Below are 15424 nucleotides of genomic sequence, written 5' to 3'. Positions count from 1 at the left end.
CCCTGTCCGGGAAGTGAGGTCCCGCGGCTGTCCGCTCCGGTCCCTCGCTCCCGCGCCCGCAGTCCTGCTCCCCTGCACGGCAAGGTCAGGTGCTTTTCACCCGGCGGGCAGGAAGCCAAAGAGAGACGATGGAGAACCCGGTGTCTGCCAGGGCAGCTGTCGGGAGAGGAAGGAGAGGACACGGAGGGACAAGCAGCTGAGGTAGCAGTGCTCGGACAGAGAGCTCGCAGCCAGCTTTCCCTCCCCGAAGTGAGTCCCGCGCTCCCTGCCCCTAGGCTGCCCTTTTGTGCGGTCCTGGAGGCAGGGGAGGTGGCTACGGGTAGGGTGTCAGGTGTGGAGGACGGAATTCCCACTCTTCGTTTCCTCATGGCCACTTCCCACCTCCGGAAGGGCTTCTCCCTTGTAGGGCAGCCCCCCATCCGGTCGCGTTCTAGAAGGGTATGGCTGGGCAAGTAGCTCTTGTTTCTGAGTCTCCAGCCCTGAGTCGAGGAAAGTATACCATAGATTTCTTGTCAGTGGCCTTGAAGAAGAAGAAGAGAAAACAAATCCAGAATCCTGTTCCTCCGATTGCTAGTTTGGAGGAGGCTTGCTGGGCAGGCCGCTGACAGCCCAGTGGCGTGGGGGCCTTTCAGGTATGGAGACTTGTTCATGTGGCGGTTGCCTCTCCTTTGCCTCCCAGAACTTTTTTTTTTAACTTTATTTTTTTCCCCCAGAACTCTTGATTCCATTGTCTGTTTTTGCTTTTTTTTTTTTTTAATGTTTAAATGGCCAGGATTTTGCTTTGTTTTAAATAATGGAGTTACCTTTTGTGTGTTCTTCTCATGTGACTCTCCCTAAGGGTTCTGTCGAGTGTTTCTGGTTTGGACAGGTTTGGGCACGGGAAGGGATGGGGAGCCTCGAGTTACTTTTGTAGTAGTTAATGGCGCTGTAGAATTTTTTGGTTTTGGGGTTACGCTCCTGTTTTTCCCCTAGTTGTTAGTTCACGTCTAACAGTTAGTTGCTAAGGTGAGTGAGGGAGTGGGGAAAGGGGAGACCGGAATGAGGGATGCTTTTTCTCTCACGAAATAGCCTGTTGGCGGCAGTAGGGCCAGGGGCCGAGTAGGGGGCCTGGGGCCGGGCTCTCTAAACGCTGTGCTTAGCGTCTTCTCAGTTGTCTTCACGGAGCCGCGTCACCTCTCACACCCCCACCCCCACCCATTAACGGACGCTTGTAACATCCTTAAGATACTTTGTGTTCTGTTTCCGTGCAAGTAGAGTATGTCCGAGTCCCTTCCTCAGATGGAGGCTCAGAGCCTGCCTGTCCCATCTCAGGTCAGTGTTCTTACTGTTCCCTTCACTCTCTGAGCTGATGTTCAAACCCTAAGCTGAGTAGACCTTTGGAGGAGGGTGTGGGTAGAGGGTAAGGAAGATGTGGGAATGATGATAAGGAGAGATGTTATTTTTTAAGACTGTGGTTAACCAAAGAATTTGAAGAGCTGCCAAGACTCGGAAGCCCGGTGGCTCTGAAGAGGCAACGGCCCTTGGCAGGATCACGTAGGTAGGGGCGGTGGGAGGACATTACACTCGCTGAGGGTGAAGACTGGACTCGCTGCTCTACCCGCTCGTCCCGGGTTGGGCCACCTCAGCCCAGCTCCAGCCCTCTTCCTTCCTGCACTCTCTGGTCAGTGAGCTCGTGGTGCTCACTGCGGTGGTGCCTGCGGCGCTCACTCCCTGCTCCTTCGGTGCCCACCTAAGTTCGGCCTGTCGCTTTGCACCGAAAGGCCCTTGACCGGCCGAGCTGGCACGGGATGTTGCAGGGATCTGGCAGTTTAGTCTTTGGGGGCGGGACCATTGCTGCTCCGTTGTGCACAGGCTCCACCTTCTGGGGGAGCAGCGGCACTGCACCTGGGAGGGCTACTTGACCTTCTTAACCAGTGGCAATGAACTTAGGGCCGCGATCAGGTCTCAACTCGGCCGCAGAGAAGAGGGTGGGGGTGATGCAAGCCGAGGTGTCAGGGCTACGCGTTCAACTTGTGCCTGCTCGCACTGAGTCCTCCTTAAACCAACTACTCGATTTCTGTGTACCTGCATTTTAGGTCCTTCCGAGCATGAGCAGAGCCCTCGTATTTCCTCACCTTTCATTTCCCACTTTCTTTTTAAAGGAGGGTCTTCCTTCAGCCTCCAAGGCCGGCCTGGGCGCTGTCACCCTTCTGATCTCTGCTGACCTCAGTAGCAGTGCTCCCCACGACTGTGCTCGTGACAAAGCGAGGCGCCCTCCTGCCCATCACCGTTGCTGCTTCTCCCTGCCGTAGCTACTGCAACCATATCCCAGAACTTTTGTCCTCGTGACACATCTACCTCACAGTTTCACGTTCAGCGAGGGCACGGGCACCTGGTTTACCTCCTTCCTTCCCGTCATGAGCTGGGGGCTAGGAGGGGTTCATGATCAAATGCACTTAACTTTTGGTAATTTCTATTTCTGGACTGTCGTCTTTGGGACTTTTTGCTCATTACGCCCCCTAGAGTAGTGTGACCTCTTCAGTTCGGTCTCACTGTGGGAGGCCGGGGGCCGGGGGTGGGGGCCATGAATGATCGCCTGGGAGCTTAACTAATGCTTGGGAGCCACCCCTAGGACCACCACCATGGGCGCCCATCTCAGAACTTGAGGCTTAAGAGAGTTGGCCAGTGGCCGCCGTGTAGCTGCGAGGTAAGCAAGTACCGAAGAGGGAAGCTGGTGTCCCTGCACCTGGTGTCGTCTGAGGGTTCACCAAAACAAAACTTGCCACCTGGAGGGTGGTGAGATTTCGCAGCCTGAGTAAAGAAAGTCCTCACGCCACTATTGGTGTCCCTGTCCCAACTCATTTCTTGGGTGGTGAGTGCTTTCTTGCATGCACTTGTCATCTTGAACAGGAAATATTTAAACGCACACATTTTGTACATTTTTTATCCGGAAGCTTCTAGTTTTATACTCTTTTCATGTCTATGTCAGTGCTATCTACCCTTCTAGTTTTTCTCCCTTTTTGACCCTTGGTTATTTTCATGTTCCTTCCCTACAACTTGCTATAGCTCCGTTTTGTCTCATTTCAACTTTTGTCTTGAAATAAAACACGTAAGTCTACCCCCTGGTGTTTTATCCATGGGCAGAAGTTGGGAGGTTGGTGATGGGCCCGTATCTGCTACTCTGGGAACACAAGTGGCAGCTTAGGAAGCCAAGGTGGCGTCTCACAAGGCAAGGGGGAGGCACCCGGAATGGCACTTTGCTCAGGCGCCAGGAGCACTAAGAACCCGTTCCCTCCACATAAGCAGGAACTCTGCCGTGGATGCCTCTTGTACGGCAAGGGCCAAGCTTGGAGGTTTAGGGACAAACCTTGGAAGTTTAGGCAGGTTGCTCCCCTGCCACCTATCTCCTACACCAGATCAGTCATCCTCGCCCTAATACCCAGTCTTCCCCTTAAGCAAGTGTGAGAACCCATGTTGAAGGGAAGATAAATACACAAGAGTCTTTTGAATCTCTATCAAATGTGGTTTTTATTTCAACTGACAAGCACTTTTCTACAGCTGCACTTGTGGAACATCACATGGCAAAAACAGGAGGTTTTTTCTCTAGACCTTTTTTTTTTCTTTTTTAAACCTTATTAAAAATGAGATTGGTCCTAAAAATATAGAAAGAAATAAATTTAAATTCACAAAAAACTGTACATTATCAAAAAGTCACTAAAACACCACATTTGGTTATATAAAAAGTCAAGTCCCTTTTGTTGGAAAAGGAACATGGAAACTTGTTGGTGTTGATGGTGTGGTTTCTTCCTGTTACCAGACTGATAGAGGGGAGGGAAAACAAAGGGGCAGGGGGTGGGTTTTATTATTTTTTAACCTGCCTTCCCTACCAAATACTCTTATTTGTCAAGAAGAGAAAATCCACCTAGCTCGAGGGGCGGTGAAGATGAGGAAAGAACATGAGAAATGGCCCCTTTGATCATGCCCTACCCCCACCCGCCCTTTCAGCCCCAACTTCTTCAAACTGAGGCTAGGACTCCACCCCATCTTAAGAGTGCCTGGTCCCTAGGGAAAAGAGATGGAGCTGGGAGAGGAACACAAAGAAGGAACATGGAGATTTCACTCCCCCGTCCACCTCGCCTCCAACAATAAAATTAATCTAGTACATTTTATACCGGGGAAAACTGCCATGGGGAAAAAAGAAGAGCCCCCAACTATAACAGTTCCAAACGTTTGACTGACACAAACTTTGTTACAGCGCAGTTATTTAGATAAAATATAAATATTTATGCATAATATAAAGTCAATTCAAATATTCTTCAATCCACCTCTTAAAAGCAAAAAAAAAAAAAAAAAAAATCTCAAATAAAATTAAAAGTTTTGAGGTTTATCTGACAGAAAAGGCGACTTTAGAAATAGGCCATGGGGGAGAAGGGGGGCATAAAGGAGTAAGAGAGGGGCTGCCCCAGGACCTCCCCACACCGCCCCCCACCCCCTTCAGTGGCTATCCAGTGCTGCCAGAAGTACAAGGAATGCTCCACCTCGCCCGGCGCCCCCTCCCCCACCAATGGAACATTTCTTGGACGCCTCAGCTCTCTGCTTGGGCCGGCCAACAGCCACCTCCCCAGTGCAAGTACCCGTAATCTCTGATGGGAGGGGTGCTGCTGAGCAGGAAAGCAGGGGGGGCAGGGGCCCATGGCTGTAGCTGGGAGTTAGCAGCTTTCCTCTCACATGCTGGGGCTTAACTTGGGCATAGTCACATGTAGGGCAGTGGTGGACCCAGAACCCCTCTTCCCTACTCTCTTGTGCTCTGGGGTCTCTGCTGCTGCTGGGGAAGGGGTCCCGGGTATGAAGTAGATAAGGAAAGAAAAGCACAACTAAACCCACAGAAGCTCATGGGATTAGGGAAAGATCCAGTTCTACCCCTCTCCCTACAAAAGCTTAAGACTCAAAGCTATTGAAAGGAGAGGGAGTTCCTGCTGAAAGATTGCACAGTTTGAAGAGGCTGGAACAGAAATGCCTGGGAGAGAGGAGACAGAGCCTTGTACCCAGAAAAACTGCTCCTGTGGTTTCCCAAGGACAAAAATGTGATGGTTTGAAACACTAGGGAAGGTGGGAACAAAAAGATACTTGGGGAAACTGGATGCCATCAAACAGCACAGGGGCACAATCACAGCATCCTCCCCCCCTCCCCCCCCCGACACACACACACACACAGACACACACACACGCACACACACCTCTCTCTGAGGCCAGCTGATTGCTACCTGGCCTCCATCTTGGGAGTGCGCCCAAACTCAGCAGTAGTTGTCCCTGAGGAGTTCCCAAGAGGGAGGTTTGGGTAAGAGGTGGGGAAGGAGGCTGGAAGGCCCAGGGTCCAGGGTGCCTCCCTGCCCTCTCCCCAGCTACTGAGTTTCAAAAAAAGGCTAGAAACTCAGCATGTGAGGAGTATCCAACATTACAGAGGGGGTAGCTATTGGCAGGATGATGAGGACAGAGAGAAAGACAGGGACCTCTGAACTTCTATTTCCTTTGAGGGGAAAAAAGATTTGGGGGGAGAGAAAAGGGTAGAGGAACCCGTACACGATAGCTTTACATTATTGGATGAGAGAAAATCTTAAAAGTAGGGAGAGGAGGGAAAAGGAAAAATTGAGAAAGTGGGAAGCAGGGAAGGGACTGAACATGGAAGCAGCATGTTCAGGGCCCGGTGTCCGGCTCGACACACTTGGGAGTTAAGTCCACTTTACTGGCCGTCACTGCGGGTCCACACACAGTACAGAGTGTTTTTCGGTTTCACACATTCACTAGAACTATTGCTATTGTTAAATAGCCCCAGAATGCTGGGGCACGTACAGGGAAGGAGAAGAAGGTGGGAGGAGGAAGCAGGGACTTCTTTCCTCCTCATTTTAAATTAGGAAATAAAACAGAAAGGAAAAATTCTTTCTTTCTTTCTTTTTTTGGCTTTCAGTCCAGAAGGACCTCATCTCTGCCCCTCTTATTTGAGGAGCAAGAAGAGGAAAGGGAAAAAGGGGTGTAGGTAGGGGTAAGAGGATGTAGGGCGCTGCCAAGGGTAAGGTCAAAAATCAGGCTGAGATCTCTGACTTGAGTCTGGACCCAGGGCAGCATCAGCAGGTGAGAATGGCAGGGTTTTTGTTTGGAGGGCAGGGGGAGATGCCACGAGGTGACTCCCCACCTCCCTTGCCTCACAGATTGGCCTGTTTTCCCTGATAAAACTCCTCCCAGCGGCTCTCGAAGAAGCGGCGCATGATGTGCCCAGCCTTGCCCACTTCAGAGTCATCCTCATTGAAGGTCTGGCAGTTGTCAAAGACCAGGAGCGCATCCGCTGCAAACTCCTCTGAGCTGGTATACCTGGGCAGAGGGGGAGGCAGAGCTGTGAGCCCGGAGGAGTCACGGGAGTAACACAATAGCCAGGAGACATGCTGATGTCCACCTACCCTCCCCGGAGCAGCCGCTCCCGCATGGTGGAAAAATCCATAGGGTTTTTGATGATGCGCCGGTACCCGCTCACCAAACGTGGGTTCACGGGCTCCAGGAATGGCCAAGCTGCGTCATGGGACTCCATCTCCATCAAGATAATCCTGTCATTAGAGGGACAGGGATGGCTGCATCTCGGGACGCAAATCCACTGACCCCTCCTAGTCCTTACTACGGCAAAGGTGGAGCCCGTTGTGCCCAGAATTCATTCGACTCACTCGCAAAATGTGAGATCACTGTGGTGGTTCCGCATGGAGAAGCGCCGCCGCTTGGCGGGGGACAGCCCTTCTTCTGAGTACCGAGGCACTGCTGGGCTCTCCCGGCCCCTGGACAGTACCCGGCGTCGGCGGCCATCACCCTCCGCGAAGTTCAGCTCGTAACTGCTTTTCCGCTTCTGGCCTCGTTTCGGGAAACCAGGCTTCTGAGTGAATCCTCCCTCTACCTGCTGAGGATGGGAAAAGGGTGAGATCAGTAACAGCTGGAGATGTACTCTGCTTGCCTTCCAGTTCGTTACCATCCCTATTTGTCTAAGTGTGACCGAGGCTTCAAAACACTTCCACGCATCAGCCCGCATGTGCATCTACTCACATAGTCCAGTAAGGTAGGTAAAAGGGAAAATACAATCATTCCCCCTGTACAGAAGCAAGCAAGCAAGGCTACAGAATTTAAGTGACTTGTTCCAAAAGGGACCAGAATCCAGGTCTCCCAGCACCTAACCTGGAGCTCTTTCCAAGGGGACACTGAGGCATGGCAGGAAGTGCTGCTATCTGCAGGACTGGTGACAAATGGGATGAGAAAGAACACCTCTGACTTCTGCTTGGGAGTGGGAATGAGAAAGCAGAAGCCTTACCTGGGCCAAACATACGGCACAGAACCAATCTCCTTCTGGGACAGCCTCCATCTTGGGCCGATGGCAGTAAATGTGGCAGCCACGATCACATCCATCACAAAGCAGAAGAAACTCATCGTTGTCACCCTTCCGGCAGACGAGACAGGTCTAGACCAAGGGTATGAGGAGGCAAGGTGAGCCCTCAAGCCTCTGCCTGCCGGTGACCCTCCTCCCCCCATGAGCTGGCTGCCCCCTCAGCCTTCCCAGGCTCTCCCAGCCTCTTACCACTTTGTTGACGGACTTCTCCCAGGCAATGGACCTCTCCAGCTGGCCCAGGCACAAGCACACCTGGGCTGCACTCCGGCACCGCTCAAGTGTCTGGCGCCAGGCCCGAATGCGAGGGGTGATCTCGTAGGATCTGGGGGGTGGGGGGGGAGGGGTGCGGGGGAGAAAAAGTGGTGATCTTTGGATGAGGAGCAGGATCCATTAAACGTATCCCTTCTCCCCAAGACCAAGAATGGGGGTTGGGGCACTCACATCTCTGTCGTGGTGCACTGGGGGGCACCACTGGGCGTGCTGAGCAAGGCCTTCTCCAGTACAACCTCATGAGCTGGCCAGAGGGGCTCCCGTAGATACCGCCGCTCCACATTCTGCTCAAGGGCAGCGAGGCGCATCACAGCCAGGTCCAGCGGGTTGGTGGTTTTACGCTGGGGTGCCAGTCCTTCCCTACCTCGGCCTCTCCAGGTGATATCCTCCTGGGAGTCAGGCAGATGCTCACAGTAGGCCAAGTCTTCCCGAGTAGAGTCTGGGTTGGGACATGTCCAGCCCTGCAGGTGGGAGACAGGAATAAAACTCATTGTAAAGGAAGAAAACTAAGTGTAGAAAAAAATGTAGTGTCATAATAGATCACTTGTGAAGTGAGGACCCAGGGTTTTTCCTAACAGAGTACAAGAGATGACCGCCTCCCCCTCAACAACTTCCTCCCCAGTGCCAGCCCTAGTGTACCCGAATCTGCAGATCAGACAGGATAACCCGTTGTTCCAGCTCCTCTACCCACTGAAGCACAGCCAGGTCTGTCTCATAGGTCTTCTCTTTGGGGGACCAGCTCATAATCCCTTCTTGAAAGGCAGGTAGCTCACGAGGCTCAAAGATGGGGTCTGAGAACACAGAAGGCAGAGGGAAAGGCCCATCAATGAGGCCACTGTCCGCAACGGCGGCTCAACATTTATCCCGGGGCTCTTTGGCTCAGGCTGGGTCAAAGTCTTCATCTCACCTGTAGAGGGCCGCAGGCAGACTTCCTGCAAGAAGTCCCTGTGCTTGTTGAGGTGTTTGTGAAGTGCCTTTTCTCGGATGCCTCGGGGGTGCAGGGCCTTGAGCGTAGCATCCAAGGTCTCAGGATCTTGGATGCACCACCAGCCAGAGCACATCTCTGTGAAGAGTTCACATATGTGGGGAGGGGGGTGGGCGTGGGAACCAGCTATGAATCCTATGGCCCATAGCTGATGCCACTCCTACCTATACTCTCACCCATGCCACCTCAAGGGCACTCACCAGGGGGGACAGGCTGGGCTGTCAGCTGGGTTAGATAACGCTGTTCCATCTGTTTGAAGAACTTACTGGGGGGTCTCCCTCTCCGTTTTGGCTGTCCTAGCCCTGTGAGACTCTGTGATGTGCCCCCAGGGTCTCCTGTTCGTCTCTTAGAGGCCATCCCAGGTAAGGGGGTAGAAGAGAGCTGTACTGGAGAACAGGGGTTGGCCACACTGGGTCTATTCAGCTGTGAGATGAAACACAAGATGAGGGCATTTTCACATTTATAGGACCCTAACGGCCCTATCCCTTCCCCCAGCTTCAGCACAAGCCCGCACCCAGGCACTACAGCCTGTGGCAAGATGAAGTCAATTGCCTACCACTAATTCTGGCTACTTACTGGCTTGGAGGAGGCAGGCTGCTGAGGGGAGAGAGTAGGCTGGTCCTCAGAAACTGCTGGGGGTGGTGTAGGGGCAGCATTGCAAGGCATCTGGGCTGAGAAGTTAAACCAGGGAGCTTGAGAATCAGGGATGGACTCTGCCTCATCAGGCTCTGGCTCCTCCAAGGGTTGTGATGGGGTTGGGTCCAGTTTTCCAGGGCTGCTGTCAGGTGTGAGGACTGAGCTGCTCAGCAGGGAGCCGTGGCTCTGAGTCTGGCTCAGCCAAGATAGGAAAGCTGACTGGCTGAGGTCATGCTGGCTCTGACCCAAGGACAAGGGGGAGCCTTCTGGCTCCAGGAACCCATTTTGGGGCTGAGGATGGAGCTGAAGCTGGGGTTGGGGCTGGAGCTGGGGCTGAGCCTGAAGCTGAGGATGGGGCTGAATCTCGGGCTGAAGCTGGGCATCGGGCTGTTCTGAACCCTGATCCCGGCCAGGGGATTTCAGGTGCCTAGGTTGCAGAGACCCAGGCTTAGTTTTCCGAGGTCGGCCTCGGGCCCGGGCAGGAGTACTGGCAGAGGTGCTGGAGCCAGTTAACTCCTTCTTCAGGGAGAAGGGGGCCGGGCTGGGAGCTGGATGGGCTGCCACTTTTAAGGAGTCAGTTTCCTGCTTTATCACATCCTCAGGAACTGTAAAGAGAAGTGAAGAGTTTAAAGCATCACTAATACATAAGGGGAAGGAAAGAGGGTATATAAATACAGGATAGACGTTTTCTTTTTCTCTTGGACTTAATCCGCCCCTTTGAGATTCAATTGGGAACAACTTAGATGCCAATGAACCAAGTATCTGGGAAAGAAACACTATTCTCCCAAGTAATCAAGAAGCAGCAGCATAATCATAAGCTAACATTTATTAAGAACCAGATAGATGTTAAACACTATCCTAAGAGTATTAACTCATCCTAATCCTCTCAACAGCCCTATGAGGTATACCTATTATCACCCCCACTTTATAAATGAAGAGACTGAAGCACACAGCAGGTAGGTGGGAAGTCTCACCCCACAGCCTGTTCTCTTAACCACTATGCTACACTGATTCTCATAAAATGAAAGAAACTCAAAAAGACTTGACAGAGAAAAAGGAACTGGTTAACTCTGTTAGATAGGACTCAATTCAGGCTCCCATGAAACACCTACATAAGCTCTCCTCTGTTCCTTCCACAAAGATACCAGCCAAATAGGGCAACACCCAGTAGCGGCGTCTATAGCGGTCCTGACCCAAGGAGACGGCCCGAAGCATCTGGGATGAGTGAAGCAGCTTTTTTCGAAAGAAGAGCTGACGCTGGGTAGGCAAGGGAAAGAAAGAGGTATAAAAAAACACATTTCCAAAGAGTGACTCCGTCCAATACACGGGAGCTGCGCAATGGCTCTCAGCTTCCCTAGAAAATTGATCCCACCTGGGGCCCAACTCACAAGGTGATAAATTCTCTCCCAGCCCACATCCCCAGGTCCTGGGAGGTTAGAAGCACAGTACCTTGCTTAGTTTTTCTATCTGGCGCTCTAGCTCTGGGATGCTTGATGCTGTGGCATCAACCTGTACAAGAAGCAAATGGACAATGAAAGGGAATTACTAGATTCAAGAAAGACAAACAATCTATTTCCAATGCCCACTGTCCTCAGTGTGGGGCCAGTACCTCTCCATCTCTTCGCCCCCTACGGCCATGGACAGTCGCTACAGTCTCTTCCTCTTCCTCTTCTTCCATGCCACTGGTCTCCTCCATGATGCGAGAACTGCGCCTCCGCCCCAGGCCCTCCTCTGGCCCTTGCATCTCCACCTCAGGCCGCCCAGTTCGTTTGGCCAGAGCAGTTTTCAGTCTTAAAACAGAGCAAGGGAAAAACTGCGGTGAGGAACGGGAGACTGCCACAAAAGGAACACCGCAATCTAAGCCATCCTGAGCCCTGGGGTCAGGTCCCAATCCCATGGGAGAGGCTACAGGCATCGGTTCCAGGGGCAAGTTCTGGCTACGCTTTACTCTTTTGCGCCTTCTCTCCTCTCTAGGCCCCACCCTCTGCCCACCCCTACCTCCGGAGCCGGCCTTCAACAATCCACTTGTTTTTCCTGTAGCTGGACATACTCTCCAGAGTCTTGTCGATCTCACTGTAGAGGAACAGGGAATGAGATTTTGAGGTAGAAGTGGGAGCACAAACAGAAAAGAAGGGAGGCTCAAGGGTAAAGGGGCTGCAGCTGAACAGGAGTTTCATCCTAGGGCCTAGGCTGGATAAATGGCAGAGGAAGGCTTAGATTCTCCCTGGAAAGGTACTAAGATCCAGTCCCCAAGTCGCTCTAGCATCTCCAGAGCATGGCAGTGGACACATCACCCCAGGATTTCTGGAAGGCTAAACCCTTCCCCTTCTCATTCTGACCAAAGCATACAGTAACCATCCCCACCCCAGACCCTCACTTGATGATGAGGGTGGAGCCATTGAGCTCATGCACAAGGAAGGCCAAGACAGCAGCTTTCTGTTGGGGGGGCTGGGCCTGAAAAGGCTGGGTGCGCAGGCTGTCACAGAGGGCTGGCTCCACTCCATATGCCATGAGGAAGCAGCGCAGGATCTCAGATACATTGTCTCTTGTCAGTGGGATCTCCGACACCTTCTCCCCCAAGATCTTTAAGGACTGTTTGGAGGAGAGCAGAATGGGAGTTAAGATAAAAAGTGAAATTAACACAGGTTGGGTGAATCTGGAACAAGAAAATACGCTAGAAGAGAACTATGGGGTGAAGACATAAGAATCAAAGTGCTAACGCATGACGAGAGAAGACAAAGGAAAGGTACAAAAGAAAAGGAGTAAAATAAAGGAAAATGAACAAAATAAGCAGAGGGAAGTCAGGAAGAAAAACAGAAGGGAAAAATATAAGGAAAACATAAACAGGAAGAAACCAGATCTTCTTTCACTTGTCTGATCACTTCAGGGAGGGACTTTTGTGTATTTAACTTAAAGACAAAGCAAAACTGAGACACAGCCCTGGATCCCAGGCCCTCCCAACCTGCCTGGGGAAGGTCCTCACCTGACAGTAGGAGGGCAGGCCAGGGTCATAGAGCGCAGCCTTCAGGAGCCGCACCAGCAGATCTTGCACCTCACCCAGGCTGTCGCCTTGACACAGGAGTCCCTCCTGCAGGACCCCCAGGCTGGGTACATCTTTGGCAGGGTCAAAGCCCAGCACCTTGCCGAAGCTGTGCAGGAATTCCACGATGGTCAAGCAATCTGAGAAGGCCCCACTGGGCAGGATCAGACCAGGGATGCGTGAGAAGTCAGGTAGGGGCTGTAAGGATAAAAGTGGTACGGTTTTCAAACATACCTGAAGGCAATAGTCTGGATATCTAGGAGGTTCTTCTTTTAGTGGAAATGTCTTCACAACTGGCCCCTCCAGGACCCAGGGACCCAGGACCTGTTACTCTCCCCTCACTACCTGGTGATCAGTCAGACACATATCCTCTGTGGGCTTCTTCATCTCTTCCAAGATCATCTGTTGCCTCTGCCGCTCCTCCAAGCGCCTCTGCATGGCCAACGTTTTTTCGGCTTTACAGCCTGATTTGCCTTTGGCCACTTCCTCCTTTTCCTTCATTTTTACCTTCTCCTTCTTCTCCCTCTTCACTTTTTCCTTCAGTTTTTCCTGCTTTGTCTTTACCTTCTCCTTCTCAGCCTACTCACCCAAAGGAGAGAGGGACCAAGAGTTCCATAAAGATTCCAGTCACCATCCTTCCCTGGTCCCCACGCCCCCCCACCCCTCAGGAGCCCACAAGTGTGGCTCATATATGTCTTGCAGAATCAGTTTGGTGACTTCAAAGTTGTACTTGTGTGTACATGCACCTACCTTGGATTTCTTCTTAGCTTCCTTCTGCTTTAAGCTCTTGGTCTCTTGTTTCCGCTTGTTTCTGGCCTGTAAACCATAAGGGAAGTCATTTCTCCTCAAACTCTGAAAGCATCTCTGCTTGGGCTAGGATTCAAAAACAGACAAGGGTGCTGGGGAGGAGAGGTGAGAGATGGGATGAGGGGTTGGCAATGGATCAATTCTCTCACCCTGGAGATGCCCACATGATTCTTGAACAAGCCCAATTCTCTAAATCAAGCCCCCCCCACGCCCCCGCCGCAAATTCCAGGTACGAAGGTATGCTGCTACATGAGGGGAGGCGGGGCGATGGGGAGGTGGCAAATGTAGGAGAAGGAAGAAGAGATGATGAAGCGGACTGTAGGAAAAGTTAACCCACTGTGTAATCTCTCTGATGTCCCTCACCTGCCCTTGGATAGTAGGCTGACACTCTCCTCGTTGTACCTTCTGCTTCATCTTCTTCTTGATTTTATTCATCTTTGCTTTATCCTCCTCATTCAGTGCTTCTGTGAGGGCAGAGAGAGAAATGAAGAGTGAGGCAGGCAGATTGATCTCCAGCATCCAGAGCAGCACATTCCTGTCACAAAGCTGACTTCCTAAGCAGCTCCCTGAAGAATCTAGTTTTGTTTTTTGGTATATATAATAACATGTTGGGGAGAAAAATGTTGAAGAGACACCTGCTGTGGGGTAGCACAAAGAACTCAAAACTCTCCTGCCCAGAAGTCCCAGCCCCTGGAACAGATTAGACTACTTTAGAAGGGGTCTTAGAGGCCGCAATGGCAGAATAGCCTTGTAGCCTGTCTCCTTCCCAGGCTACCTGGCAGGGGCAGCAACCCACAGACTGATTTCAGAGCAAAGAAAGAAAACAAAACCAAACTACCAGGGAAAAAGGGTGGTCTCCAAAGTTGGAAGCACCAATTAAAAAGAATGTGCCAGAAAGAAAGGGCTCAAATAATGGATACCTCAGTAGAATCGGATCAACACTGACATAGCTATTGCTTATGCTCAGTTCTTATGCCCTGCTCTACCAAAAAAATATAAATTTCTCTGCTTTTGTAAGACTGAATATTGAAGTGGAATGCTGAAAACAACAGTGTGTGTTAGAATTGATGTTTTTGATAGGATAGTACCTATTCTATTCTGGCATGGACACACCACCACCATGTCCATACAGCAACGCCCTAAGTTAGACAGATACTACCTACAGATAACCCAGTATAGGCTTCTAGTACAACGTAAGTGTCTTGCTCCAGGTCATATGGTCAGAATGTGGCAGAGCTGCAACTCTGAATAGGAGTGAGAAGACTCCAAATTTTTTCAAACTCTTCATACTATATCAGGGTAAATGCAATATCTGCTGAAAAATTACACATTTCCTACCTGTCTATCCATTAAAACAGTGCCAATTATCTTTGGATTCAGATGTGAATTCTGAACCTCTGTGATGGTAGCAATGAGTAAGGGTAAAGTGCACAACCCAAACCAATAAGCCAAGGAGCTGAAAAATGGCAAGAAAGGACATGGAAGCCCTCTCTTCCCCTATCAACGTCTGGGGACCGACCACCCAAGGCTCCACTAGTATAAGCAATTCAAGAAGAAACAGGTTGCTGAAGTACCACAAAAGTGCTGGGACCTTGGTGCTGCTTTCTAGGGAGGGGAAGGTGATTCAGATTCATTCTTTCCAGATAATTGTCAGTCATGCTCCTGGGAAACCCAGGCATTAGTAATTCCTCAACATTTCCAGAACTTCAGGGGCACTGGGTGGCTCAGTCGGTTAAGCACCTGCCTTCAGCTCAGGTCATGATCCCAGAGTCCTGGGATCGAGCCCCGCAGTGGGCTCCCTGCTCAGTGGAGTCTGCTTCTCCCTCCCCCTCTCCCTCTGCTCGTGCTCTCTCTCTCACTCTAATAAATAAGTAAAAATCTTAAAATAAAAAAACAAACAAAAAATTGCATTTCCAATACTTCACAGAGCAAGCAGAATCCTAACATAAGAGACACCACTGTACCTTGGGCCTCCAGTTTCTTTAGGAGGCGGTTATCTGTCTTATTCAGCAGCTCAGTGATTTTGACCTTGGGTGGCCGACCTCGTCCCCGTTTCACCTTGGGGACTTCCTTAGTCTTGGCCTTCTCAGTGTTTCGAGGTCGGCCCCGTTTCCCAGTAATTGCCTGAATCCTGGATGGGATCTCCTCTGCTGAGAGCTGTACCCACTGCAAGCCCTAAGGTAATGAAGAAGACTATTACAACGTGAGGGTGCAAGCCACCATATCCTCTGAATCATTAAATGCCCCAGACCCTCCAAACCCCACAAGAAGCTACAGCTTCTCCACCGAC

At 51.2% G+C, this 15424-nt stretch overlaps 2 protein-coding genes across 8 annotated transcripts in view; one reads left to right on the top strand and one right to left on the bottom strand.

The window, feature by feature from the left end:
* The window catches only part of RBMS2 (RNA binding motif single stranded interacting protein 2), a 72749-nt gene extending 69655 nt beyond the window's left edge, over nucleotides 1-3094 (top strand). For all 4 annotated transcript variants that reach the window (XM_035002360.1, XM_035002357.1, XM_035002359.1 and 1 more), the window contains one exon: nucleotides 19-3094. The gene's annotated coding sequence lies outside the window, so the exon portion shown is untranslated. The remainder of the gene's footprint in view (nucleotides 1-18) is intronic.
* A 394-nt stretch (nucleotides 3095-3488) lies between these two features.
* Nucleotides 3489-15424, bottom strand: part of BAZ2A (bromodomain adjacent to zinc finger domain 2A) — a 35053-nt gene continuing 23117 nt past the window's right edge. For 3 of the 4 annotated variants that reach the window (XM_035002352.1, XM_035002353.1, XM_035002354.1), the window contains 20 exons: nucleotides 15099-15309; nucleotides 13498-13598; nucleotides 13078-13143; nucleotides 12673-12906; nucleotides 12271-12525; nucleotides 11665-11879; nucleotides 11286-11360; nucleotides 10897-11077; nucleotides 10737-10796; nucleotides 10400-10544; nucleotides 9228-9892; nucleotides 8852-9074; nucleotides 8574-8729; nucleotides 8306-8457; nucleotides 7838-8127; nucleotides 7586-7718; nucleotides 7322-7468; nucleotides 6690-6916; nucleotides 6432-6575; nucleotides 5383-6345 (listed from right to left, as the gene is read on the bottom strand). In XM_035002352.1, the coding sequence (XP_034858243.1) occupies nucleotides 6180-6345; nucleotides 6432-6575; nucleotides 6690-6916; nucleotides 7322-7468; nucleotides 7586-7718; nucleotides 7838-8127; nucleotides 8306-8457; nucleotides 8574-8729; nucleotides 8852-9074; nucleotides 9228-9892; nucleotides 10400-10544; nucleotides 10737-10796; nucleotides 10897-11077; nucleotides 11286-11360; nucleotides 11665-11879; nucleotides 12271-12525; nucleotides 12673-12906; nucleotides 13078-13143; nucleotides 13498-13598; nucleotides 15099-15309 (3846 nt within the window). In that variant the 3' untranslated portion in view covers nucleotides 5383-6179. Of the gene's footprint in view, nucleotides 6346-6431; nucleotides 6576-6689; nucleotides 6917-7321; nucleotides 7469-7585; nucleotides 7719-7837; nucleotides 8128-8305; nucleotides 8458-8573; nucleotides 8730-8851; nucleotides 9075-9227; nucleotides 9893-10399; nucleotides 10545-10736; nucleotides 10797-10896; nucleotides 11078-11285; nucleotides 11361-11664; nucleotides 11880-12270; nucleotides 12526-12672; nucleotides 12907-13077; nucleotides 13144-13497; nucleotides 13599-15098; nucleotides 15310-15424 lie in introns of all 4 variants that reach the window. The other variant, XM_035002355.1, reaches the window with a different exon arrangement.

This window comes from Mirounga leonina, unplaced genomic scaffold, assembly GCF_011800145.1.
Source record: "Mirounga leonina isolate KUSES-001 unplaced genomic scaffold, KU_Mleo_1.0 Mir_126, whole genome shotgun sequence".
In the NCBI taxonomy this organism is placed as follows: domain Eukaryota; kingdom Metazoa; phylum Chordata; class Mammalia; order Carnivora; family Phocidae; genus Mirounga; species Mirounga leonina.
The sequence above is the reverse complement of the archived record's forward strand: the minus strand, read 5'-3'. Positions and strand labels throughout refer to the sequence as shown.